Source organism: Agelaius tricolor, unplaced genomic scaffold, assembly GCF_023055355.1.
Source record: "Agelaius tricolor isolate 1412-34295 unplaced genomic scaffold, bAgeTri1.0.p SCAF_11, whole genome shotgun sequence".
NCBI lineage: Eukaryota > Metazoa > Chordata > Aves > Passeriformes > Icteridae > Agelaius > Agelaius tricolor.
The window spans coordinates 24914740-24927129 of NW_027269271.1; the positions used below are offsets into that span (position 1 = coordinate 24914740).

The 12390-nt window shown below is 40.4% G+C and overlaps 1 protein-coding gene across 4 annotated transcripts in view; it reads right to left on the bottom strand.

The window, feature by feature from the left end:
* The window catches only part of TTC39A (tetratricopeptide repeat domain 39A), a 51294-nt gene that overhangs the window by 9046 nt on the left and 29858 nt on the right, over positions 1 to 12390 (bottom strand). For 3 of the 4 annotated variants that reach the window (XM_071436712.1, XM_071436709.1, XM_071436710.1), the window contains exons 10-17: positions 11882 to 11949; positions 11693 to 11752; positions 10797 to 10958; positions 9098 to 9189; positions 8015 to 8135; positions 5428 to 5539; positions 3442 to 3556; positions 2628 to 2744 (exon numbers count right to left, since the gene is read on the bottom strand). In XM_071436712.1, coding sequence (XP_071292813.1) covers positions 2628 to 2744; positions 3442 to 3556; positions 5428 to 5539; positions 8015 to 8135; positions 9098 to 9189; positions 10797 to 10958; positions 11693 to 11752; positions 11882 to 11949 — 847 coding nt within the window. Of the gene's footprint in view, positions 1 to 2627; positions 2745 to 3441; positions 3557 to 5427; positions 5540 to 8014; positions 8136 to 8311; positions 8873 to 9097; positions 9190 to 10796; positions 10959 to 11692; positions 11753 to 11881; positions 11950 to 12390 lie in introns of those variants that run through there. The other variant, XM_071436713.1, reaches the window with a different exon arrangement.

Genomic DNA, 12390 nt, shown 5'->3' on the forward strand with positions numbered 1-12390 from the left:
TTCAGCATTTAAAAAAATCATTTTGATAAGACAGACTCATTTCAAGAAAGTAAAGAGGAGGGGAGAAAAAAAAGAGAAAAAAAAGAGAGAGAGAAGGGAAGCTGTCCTGATCCAGAGGAGGGAAACACCCCATCTCCATCCTATGGTTGCCAACAATGTGAATTCTGTGTGTAGGAAATGAAGGCAGACAATTTGCTGCTCCAGAGCTTGGAAAGAGAAAGTGGGCACACAGCAGATCCCATATCAGCTTTTGAGGAGCAACTCAGCATCCCAGGGAAAGACTGGCAGGATTTCCACCACACACATCTAGTGCCTAGCTCCACACTGTCATCTGCCTATAGTTTCCTGTGGTTCTGCCATGCTCTAAAGAATTACTGGAAGATTCAAAGAACCTGTACTTTCATGGAAAAGCTTACATAAAAAAAAGGAAAATTTGCCTCAGGACCACATAGAAATTGCAGATCCTACTTAGTAGGAATTAACATGTCAGCTCCTACAGGATGGCTACAGAATCCAGATACAAAAGAGGATTAGACCATGCTAATTTTCTTGTAGAAGATATCTGTCATCTGTACAGAAACATAACATAAAGTATTAAACTCTGTGTATCTTAACAGCATTTCAGTTCTAAATTCATAATTCAAACCAAGCATGGCAGCGTGGTATCTGCCTGTGGCAGTGCCAGTCTCTTGGTGAAAACAAGGAATTCCATGCCCATCCTACACCAGCTTATCATTTTATGTATGCAACACCCAAGAGGTTGACTGAGAAAAGGAGGTGGCCAGGTTCTGCTGTGTGCTGATCTGAAACCCCTTGGAGTTTTCCTTTTAAATGAAATGGATTTTGTCCTGCCGAGCCTGTATTTCTCATGAGTACACTGATATTCTTGTTTGTAGTTTACAGTCATACAAATAGAAATATTTCCATGCATGACCAAGCCAAAACTGTTTATCATCTCATCCCACTCTTTCTCCCAGAGCTGAGGATCCAAGCCAGCAGCAGAACGTGGATTTAGGTCAGGCAAATCAAATGTCAGGCACCAGCCAAGCGCTCCTGCCAACTGCAAAGTGAATTCTGCAGCCCCAGCCCCACCAAGGCTCTGCTCTCCCTCTCCTGGCTCCTGAGACAATCAGTGTTGGTAGCTGAAAGCTCATAAACCCTGAGCATTTTAATGCCACAGGTGGAAATGTAAGAACTGCACCTTTATTCATGACTGACTGAAACAAGGGGGTTTGTAATGAAGGGAGGTTTGGGTTTTTTAGTTTGTTTTTTTTTTTTTTCTGGTTGTTTGTTTGGGTTTTTTTGGTTGTTTTTTTTCCCCAGTCATTGCAGTTTTCGAGAGTTCTTTGAGCACAGCAAGTCTGAGTGGCAGCTTTCATCCACTGGGCACAGCACATTTTTCAGAGCTGCTGTCTGTTAAGCCAAACACCTTCTCCTGAGAGGACCTGAGACACTCAGAGCTACCAGGGAAAGATGCAATGGCCAAGCAGCAATGACAGAAGTTCCAGCTGGAATCAGCAGCTCCAAATTATTCATTTCTAGATCTCTTGTTAAGAGAGATTTGAACAAAGGAAATGGGGACAGGAGAGGTGTTTTGAGGAACATGAAGCCAATTGAAACACTTTCCACTGCACTTTGGTAATGCAATTTTTGCTGCTCTTAATATCTTCCCTGAGTCTACAGAGAACCAGGCTCAGAAGCACAGGAGACTTAAGACTGTAATATTTTAATTTTTGTGCTGACAGGCTTTTGGCATAATCTTTGGTAGACTTGATTTGCTACTCTGACTTGCAGAGTTGCCTGAGTTGGACAAAAAGCAACATAAAACCTCCATCTGACCTCTCTGAGCCAAGGGCAGGCATTGGCTTTGTAGCTGCTCACACCTGTGGCAATGACTCTGCACATCTGGCCTCATTCAGGACCCAGGCAGAGGTGAACTGCCTTGCTCCTGCTGGATGCTTGAAGAGGGAGTTGTTTGGGTTGGATTTCCTCCCTCCCCATCTCTGCCAAAATTTTGCAGCAGAGAAATGAAGGTTTCAACAGAAGCAAAACCTGTATTTTGTTAATTTTATAATAAAGAACACACATGAGCAAGTCTAACTTCCCATAAACCTACTTTGCTAGAAAAATTACTCACACAAAACAGTAAAAGCAGGTGTTTTAGTTGCCTTGATGCAGATGAAACAATACAAAGATACCAAGCGTAACCTGAAGTGTTATCTTAAATGTATTTCATCAAGGAAAGAAACAGATACTGCTGGCCATCAGTTTAAGTAATGCTATTTTAGCCATAGCACAGAGCTTTGATTAAATTTAATACATCTTTTATATGAACAAGCAAATAGACTACAAAGATTATTACATTTTGTTACACATGGATTATTTCTTATGGAGCCTTTGACATTCCTATTAAGATACTTAATTTTTTTTTGGCTCTTTTTTCAAGTCCAAGACTGAACAAATGCAATACCTACAACTGGAAAGGTCCAAACCAAAACTAAGGCATGCATGCTCCCATTGGAAAAATGAAATGAGTTTCCATGATATTAATGAAATTATTCTGCTTCCTGCTAACCAGTGAAACACCAAACTGATCCACCAGACACCAACACAGGCTTTTCACTTACTTTGCTTTTTCCAGAAGTTTTATTGCTTCTTCTCTTCTATCCTGGTCCAGATACAGTATTGCCAGCTCCAGCAGGGCATTTGGAATTAGGTAATGGTCATATTTTATCTTCTTCTCACTGCATTGGAAAAGAAATAGCCTAGAGACCTTGAAGTGATATATTGTTTCCCTCATTTAACAGCTCCAAACACAAATAAATAGGAGATTAGCTAAGATCAGAAGGAGCAATCAATCTCTATTACAACACTTGTCATGTTCTCTATCCAAAGCTCCCTTCTGGGTTATTAAATGTGTATTTTGCATAAGCATCCTACACAGTATGTATAATCTCAGGATCAGAAAATAATGCCTTTATTATCAGGGAAATGTTACAAAAGATGACAATATCATGAGCTCTATCCATGTGAGCTGACAAAAAGAGATGCCATTCACCACATGATGTGCAGAAGGTCCCAGTGTAATCATGCTCCCACCAGTCTCTGCAGAGTGCATTTGTATTTTTGGGTACAGCTTCTTCATGACTGGGAAGAGGAAGGGGGCAATAAAAGCTAAGTGGTATCTGAAAAATTTTGTGGACCTACAGTCCCCCAAAAAGGAGAAAATACCTCAATTAAAAATTACTTTAAAATAAAATAAAAATTGAAGATTTGAAATTCTTCAACACATGGCTAATAACAGTGGAAATTAAAATTGAAATACCTTAGAGCAAACACTAAAGATACTGCAATCCTCTCTCCCTTCTATTCATATCATGGTTGCATCTCCTCTTACTTGAAACTCAAGAGCTCTCCTACATGCCAGGTATGAAAACTTACTTTAAATAGATGTAATTAAAGTGGTCTTCTGCTTCTGAGATCTTGCCCAAGTGCTTGAAGCATAATCCCTTTAACAGCTTTATCACACACCGGTCATCTGCCAGTAGTTCTGTAGCTGCAGGAGGAAGGAATTGGCACATTTTAGAAAACTCTACAACAGAGAAGACTTTCCTGCCTGTAGGGAAACTTTTCAAAGGTAAGTGTGAGTACAATCCATCTATGGAAACACAGGAAAGAACCAGTTGGTGAATTTAATTTAATGCAGAGACAAACACACCTCAACCTTTTCATAAATTGATTGAACTTTGTCCAAAATTTGTTGGGCTGTTCTTTCCCTCCCTGCTCCCACTGAACAGCGATTCCACAGTCTTACTGCTCTAACTCCTAGAAAATAATTTAAGTTAGTATTTTGTATTAGTATTTAGACTTTAGTATTTCATAAATACTAAAGTCCAATTTACATTCTCTCAACTCTTTGCCTTTATTGCCCTGTACAGCTCTTTTGCTCCCTGACTTGTAGACACGAGGCCTACTCATGGGCAAGAATTCTGTCAATTCTCCACCTTCATTTGGCTAAATAAAAATATGTGAAACTTTGCTACCTGTACCTCACATCTTACCATACCTTCTTTGGAGTTTATACTTCTGAGAGTCCAGAGTCTTTCCAGCTTCACCTAGTTCAAAATCCTTACTACCAACAATCTTTCTCCATCAGAAAATTTCTGCATAATGCATATCAAAGAAAACTGCAGGGTTTTTCATAGCCAATTCATATAAGCAGCTTACTCTTACAAGTTTAGAGACAAAATCTTCAGTTTGGTTGCTCATTTCCAATTCACTAAATATGCCTGAAAACAGCAAGTCAATATTTTGAACAGGCAACACTTTAAACTGGTGGCATATTTAAAATATATCCCACTTTTCAATTACATGTCCTCATAGTGTTCTACAAACATGAATCTGCTACAAATCCCTGCAAAATGCAGCCTTAGCCACAATTTGCCAACTAAGAAAAAAAAAGGGAACAGGGAAATACTTCACTTTTTTAAAATGATGAAACAAAATGGGTGACAAAGAAGATGAATAGGTCAAAGGCCTTTTTCTAAGATGTCATATTCACTGAAAATATTTTCCCATTCTCTTTTTCAATTAATTAAAAATAGATAGTTTTAGCCAGTCTTTCAGGCAACCCTTTCAAATCTTGTGTAACTCACTGCACAGAAGTCCAAGGCCCTAGAAAAGACTGCAATGCAGTGTTTTAGCCTATATTCCTTTGTCAACAGGGGCCTGATCCTTTTGCAGGAAGGTTGTATATAATAGTAGTAAGATCAAATATTGGTCAAGGAAAAACTGACAAATGCTGTGCAGACTGCTTGCACTCCCACAGGAACTGGGAAAGACTGACAAGAAATAAACACCAATTCCATTTTCTCATGGATTGCTAATTAAGAGACTGACAGAAAATGTAGTAGCAGAGGGTGTTTCAGTTCAATCCCATATTGTGCTCATTGACAGAAAGGCCATCCCTGGTGTCCTGGATTTCTGCAGCACACTGGTGACACCAGAACATTCAGCCCAGAGGTCACATCACAAACTGACAGCACTTCTAAAACAAAAAACCAACTCCTCTCCTATTTATCCTTCAAAACTGAGGATAACAAAATCTGAGGGTAACAGAGCTTCAGGATCCAAGTAATGAAGTCAATGAATATCCTGATGAGATCTAACAAAATAAACAGACCTTTATCACATGTCATAAACCACTCCTAACACACATCTGTGGATGGAAAAATCACTTACTATTATTGTAAATAGTTGCTACCTTAAAAATAAAAAAATTCCTATCTGCATAAATGGTTCATGGTTTCATTACCTATGTTCCTCCTGTGACCCAATTAACTTTACTAATGAGTGTGTCTCTATTCACAGATAGTATCTCTAGCTATTGCAGTGTAAAATAACTGCTTAAACCCTACCACTGGTTACCTGAACTTCTTGCCAATGCTTCTTCTGCTTCATTTAAAGTCTCTAACATGCCTTCTGTTAAGTTGGGACATTTTCCAATTACAGCATAGCCATTCCAGATATACATCATTTCCTGGGGTCAGGGAGAAATGACAGCACCATTAATTACAGCACTGGATAAATGTAGTTGTCAAATACTTCAGTTTATCTCTGCATGATGAAAAAGTTACAGGTTCCTTAAATAAAGTCAGTTTGTCAAAATGTATTTTCATTGCAACTGAAAACTTGTTACACTGTTTATCAAAACAAATTAGCCCTGGGAGACACCTCAAGAGCCACTTACTGAAAACAATGCAAAGGAAATTGCTTGAACAGAATGCAAACACATTCTCACTTAGAGAAGAAGGCAAGTACCAACAAAACAGACTTTAAACGTTCACGGCACATGGCTAATTGTCACTTCATTAAGGTTTCCTCTTGTTTTTCAGTTCTATCCTAGCAAAGGCAGTAATACCCATAAATAACTGCAATGCACTGCTTCCACAGAAAAATTATGAAATCTCAGGACAGCAGAACAAACCAAAAAGAAAACCAAACCCTCAAACCTTTAAGCCAAGTGTCAAACAGACAGAATTTTAAATCTGAACTGTAAGCTTAGGTTCCTCAGGTTTGTTTGATGTTCCCAAAGAAAGCAACTTTATTATTCAACTGTCCTTGGAGTAAGTTTTATTAAAAACTATTGGCTGAATTCCTTTTTGCTATTGGGATTCTTAGAGTATATCACCAAATGTGCCCATTGCTACTACCAATCACAAAGGGAAAGATTAAAATATTATACTGACTTACAACTGGCCTTCATGACCTATTTAATCACAAAACCACAGAACATCCTGAGCTGGAAGGGACCCACCAGGATTGTTGAGTCCAGCCCAAGAGCACCCCAAGAACCCCACCCTGTGCCTGAGAGTGTTGTCTAAAATCTTCTTAAGCTCAGGCTGGTGCTGTGACCATTCCCTGGGGAGCCTGTTCAGTGCCCAATCACCCTCTGGGGTGGTTGAACCTTTACCTAATATCCAGCCTAAACCTTCCCTGACACAGCTTCATGTCATTCCCTCAGGCTCTGTCACTGATCACCAGAGAGAAGAGATCAGTGTGTGATATATTTATTCTATTTATTGACATGACCTTCTCTGTGGGTGATAATTTAAAGCATTTGGATAAAATTTCTATATAGAACAACTGAATTGTGGAACTGTGGCACAAAAAGCTGTCAGGCTAGAATAGCTGAAGCAGCATGTTAACCACAGTCACTGTTGCTTTCACCATCTGGTCTCTGTTGATTGGAAAACCTGTGCTGAGCTTACTGGTCCTAGTACAGATTCATTAACATGGTTTTCAAACAGGAGTATTCAAACCACATTTATTCAAGCTAAATCTCTGAGCTAAGACTTGCTTAAGGACTCACTCTTTCCAGCAAGCCTCCTGATAATGAAAAGAAAAATCCTGGAGCTGAGATTCTGTCCCCAGTTCCAGATCCATAAAGTGCTTTTGTCTGTTCAGCTGCGGCATCTGCTGCCTCGGAAACGCAACTGCACGGCAGCCAAGGACGGGGGGAGCTCCTGCTACAGAAACCTGCTCTGCCAAAATCCCAGCAGCACAGCCCAGCCAAACCCCAGTGTGCACTCCTTCCTCTCTGAAACCTGAAAGGCACATCAAAGTAACCTAATTATTTCTCTCACTTCAGTCTTACTAGTGGAACACGGCCCCTGGTGAATACCCATGCTCTGCTGTAACAACTATTTCAGTGTCACATACCCCTGCTGGGCTGGGGAGTGGTCTCCAAGAGGCTCTCCCTGTTCTGGCATTTTCTTAAAGAATATTTACCAATTCTCCATCTTCTTCTTAAAAACACAACAGCTGAAAGCGCTGCAAGTGTTAACACCACTGCACTTGGCAAATCCCTGGACTCAAAAATGGTTTATGTTCTTTTTCACATGTTCTTTGCAGACAGATTTTTGTAAGTGCAATGGGTGCCTCATGCAACTGGCCACAGGGAACAGGCCAGCATTACAGGGAAAAAAAAATTAACTGCAGTGGTTTTCTGGGGTGGCCAAAGGAGTCAGTTTTTTCTCCCCAGCACCCATGAGCTGCTCTGGAGAGCACCAAACTGCAAACATTCAGGAGCACATTCAACAGCTCCTTACATGCAGTGCCCAAATCTTCCATTGTTTCCTTGACACCACCCCTCCTTGTACCTTATAGTGCTCTGTTAGCAAGTGACACGACAGAAGAGACCCAGGGCAAAGTTCCTCCAAAGGGGACCAAAAGAAAGCTGTTGGGAGCACGCTGCTCTATAGCTGGAATAATGAGTTACACATGCAACACATTTACGTGTCACAAACAGCTGGCTGAGTTCCCTGTGGCTGGTGCATGCCCCAGTTTTACAGCATTCCTTGCATTCATCTGGCTTTGCTTTGGGAACATTCCAGTCTCCTGCAGAGGGTTTACCTTAGAAACACGGAAAGATACTATTCCAATTATCTCTGGTTTATTTCTCTAAATTACAAAAATGTTGAAGAGGGGGTGTGTGTGGATATTTCTTACTTACCAAAGGTGGGACAGGCAAAGGAATGGGGTTTGAAGAAAGATACCGTCGTGCTTTCCGAATTGCAAACTTTTCTGTGGGCAGAGATTTCCCTGCAATTTTCAGTTTCAGGCTGGGAACAATCCTGAAAGTTTAGAGGAAAACGTAAGGAATTTTTCCCCTGTGAACCTCTGAGATGAAGACATTCAAACTTCAAAACCAAAAAAAAAAAAAAAAAAAAATCAAACCAAGGAGAAGTTTAAAAAGCTGTTACACACTGGGCTATTTCTACCTCGGGGAAGCTGAGCAATACATACTCACAAAAGCTGTCTTTATGCAGGGCACGTTTATCTCTAGGCTTCCTCTTTAATCAAGCAGGAGGAGAGGGACTCTTCCCCACTGAAAGATTAAATTAGATGATGCACCTGACTTATAAAGGGCTCATCTCTCTTCATAGACTATGAAAGAGGCAAACTAGCTTTTGTCTCCCCATTCTCCCAAAGACTAAAACTATTCACTTCATAATGGATTCCAAATTCAGTGAAATCTGTTGATAATGATTACAAAAAGACAGAGAAAACTTGAAAAGATTAATGTAATCACATTTTAAAAAATGATACTTCATATAAAAACTGTAAACCTAAAGTAACCAAATTTTCTTTGCCCCAACAAGCCTTTTGAGCTTAAACATTACATTAACACAGTGAGGTTATCTCACTGTGTTTATAATGCATAGATTCACCTGCACATTTAATTATTTCTTACTTCTCTGAGACTCAGAACCCAAGAATCAAGTTGTGCTGATGTTCCCACTAAGGAAGAACACATCTTGCAGAAAAATCTATTGAAGGCTTTCACATCTTACATTCCATTTTGAATAAAGGAAGCAACTGAAAAAGAATGCATTACATGGAACAGCAGCAGCCACTGTATGGCCAGGAGAAATGTGCTGTCTAAACTCAAGGTCCACTTTAGTCTAAGGGATGGTTAACTCTGCAATTTCTTACCAATCCAATGCTATTTGCATGATAATTTTCCCTCTGTTCCCCCAATACTGTGACATGAAAAGATAGTAACTTGTTGTAACTGTGAGTTTGCAAATTTTACCTAAATAATTCAACTTCGCTGTCTCCAAAAGGACTGCAGTCATCTGGTCCAAACATACTGAGATAAGCAGCTTTCATGTAAATATAAGTAGCCTGCAAATGCAATGAAGAATATCTATATAGAAAAATGAATTTACAGCATCACCTTTATTCATATAAAGCACAACAGCAACATAAAGGGAAGAAGTTGCTGCTTTTGCTCACAGTTTTACAAAAATTTAAGTAAGAGATAAGTATTTTAGAAAGAGAGTACAGAATATTGTTTTTAAATCATGTATGTGTTTGCTTAGTATCTATAAGTTTATAGTTTGTGTCCAAATTCCAAGAACAAATCTCATGCTTGAGTAAAGTAAGTTTTTAATACTCTTAGGAACACATGCTAGAAAACCTAAGATAAGGTCATGCTCAGAGAAAAAAAACCTTATAATATACAGTCTCTGTGTCCCATCACAATTTAGTGACATATCCCAAATAGTAAGTTCTAGGAAACAGTCACTGCCTGGAGTTCAGGAGAGCAGACTTTGGCCTCTTCAGGGATCTGTGTGGTAAAGCTCCACAAGATAAAGCCCTGGAGGGAAGAGGGACCCATGAAATCTGGTTAATACTCAAGGATCCCTTCCTCCAAGCCCAAGAGCAATGCATCCCAAAAAAAGAGGAAGCTGGGCAAAAACTCCTGGAGGCCCATGTGGGTGAAAAAGGATCTCCTGGACAAACTCAAAACACAAAAAAGGAAAACCTACAGAGGGTGAAGGGAAGGACAGGTAGCCTGGTAGGAATACAGAGAAATTGTCTGAATGGCCAGGGATCAGGTTAGGAAAACTTAAGCCCGATGTCTGGCCAGGGATGGAAAGAGCATCAAGGAAAGACTCTATAGGTATGTGGGTGATAAAAGGAAGACTAGAGAAAATGTGGGCCCTCTCTGGAAGAAACCAGGAGACAAGCTTACCCAGGATCTGGAGAAGACTGAGGAACTCTGACTTCTTTTCCTCAGTCCTCACCATCAAGTGTCCCAGCCTCCCTGCCCAAGTCACAAAAAGCAAAGGCAGAGAATGTGACATGAACTGCCCAGGGCAGGAGAAGTTTGGGTTCAAGACCATCTAATGAACCTGAAGGGGCAAAGCCCATGGATTCCAAGGGAAGGGGTGAATGACACTGTTGAGCTCCTGCCCAGCATATCTGTGAAATCAAGCTAGCTCAGGAAAATTCCCACTAACTGGAATAGGGAAAATATTTTTTAAAAGGCAAAAAGGGAAGAGAGAGGGAAGAGAGCTACCAGGGTTCTGGATTGAAGAGCTCCTCCCTTCCAGACGCACAGGGATACAGGCGCCACTTCTAATTGTATTTATTACCCTGGAGGCACCACCGTGGCTAAGCTCACTCACCAGCAGAAGAGCTTTTACCCACAGCATAATGAAATAAATGGCAGCTTGCACCATTAATGGCAACATCTGATGACACAACCAGTCAATACACAGCATCTTTAACAAGTTGCTCTTCATCTACCAGTTGGGCCCAAAAGATTTGTGCTTGCCCACCATCTGTTCAGGTTTGGACATTTGGAATTCACATCATTCTGCAGCAGCCACAGCGGGCCAGGTTTTACTTTACGCTCTTCACCTTCAAAGCTACAAAAAATCAACTCAATTTACTTGAAAGTTTGTAGATAGAGGCCTCCTGCCCTCCTGTTCAGCTGAACTTACCTTTGACCAAGTGTTTTCCTTGCTCAGCAGGTCTGCATAGAAAAAAGCCATTTTCCACTGGCGCTTGTAGGTGAAGCACCACATCAGCTCCCAGTAGCACATGTGATGAAACTGCTTCCAGTACTGCTGAGCTTCACAGCATTCCTCGTACCTATTGACTGCCTGCACACAGAGATTGCCAAACATTGCCTTAGTCAGGTGTAAATGCACACACAGTGGAGCTGTAACACACACTGGGGCTCCAAGATCTGCCTGCATGGCTCCAGTATTTCCCAAAATCACATTGCTTCACCCAAGAGATTCTTGGCTCCACAGTCATCCTGGTGCTAGCAAGTTTACCCTGCCACAGAGCTCCACATTCCTTAAAATTATGTTTCTAAGCGTATTCAAAATAAATGTTTGGGTCTTGGGAAATTAGGAAACTGAAGGCAGAGGACAGATGCTCAGCTGACATTTATTGCTGCACTTCCATGGATTTCAAGGGAGCTACTGCCCTGCACACCAGCTGATACTCTGTCTCAGAGTGTTTTGGGCATGCATTTTTCATCTTAATAATTTTTTCTAGTCTTTTATGACTCTGTTCACACTGAAGGCAAAGGATTACCACTGGGTCTCATTAAAGATACAATCTGCTGCAGGATGGGAAAGACAATGATAAAACTGTGTCATTAATCCTGGTGGGCTACATTATCACCAGAAATTGAGAGGGGTAGCAAAATGAGGTGGAGAAACAAGTCAAAATAGTGTACAAAATTCCTGTTTGTAATTCAATAAACTATGAATTACATATAGGCCAAAGCCAGAGGAAGCATTAGCCAAAAAGGAAATAACATTCCTGGAGGAATTTTTCCAAAGCTTTTGAAATTTACTTTCTCAAGAGCAAAATGATTACTTACCGCATCAATATTACCCTTTAGTGTTTCTATCCTCCCTGCAAAAAACAGGAATATGGCTCCCTGTAATAAATAATAATAAAAACACAAGTATTCTATAACAGTTTTCAATCTGGCCATACAGTCTAAATCTTTGATTTTTGGCATGAAAACATTAAATGACCACACCAAATAAATTATGATTCATTTTACCTTTGGATAGCGTGCCAAGTAAGGCTTAAGTAGTTTTTCTGCCTCCTCAACATTTCCTTTTCCTGTCCCTAGAATGTGTAAAAATGCAAGTGATAAAAATAGTTAGAAAACAAAGCAAAAAAGGAGAACAGGAATGCAAGGGACTGATTTTCCATCCTCAACTGGCCAACATGTTGGTTCCTCTCTCCACTAAGTAAAGCATAAATACAGGTTGGTGCTGCACTAAGGCAGCAGCAGGAAGCCCTGAAAACATTGTGCTTCCTGACTTGAAAACTCAGGCACAGACAAACATATTTTGTGGAATGATTTAGCAGGAGATAACACAGAAGTACACATTAGAGGGAAGCTGTCACCTCCCAAAGAAAATCCAATGTCAACAAAGCAATTATCACTTACAGCCATTATTTTAACCTCCCCAACAATGCACCTGGCTAAAACAGATTTCAGTTCTCACAACTTTCTTGGCCATCCCCAGTATCTCCCTTCTCACCTGCTAAAAAAACCTCCAT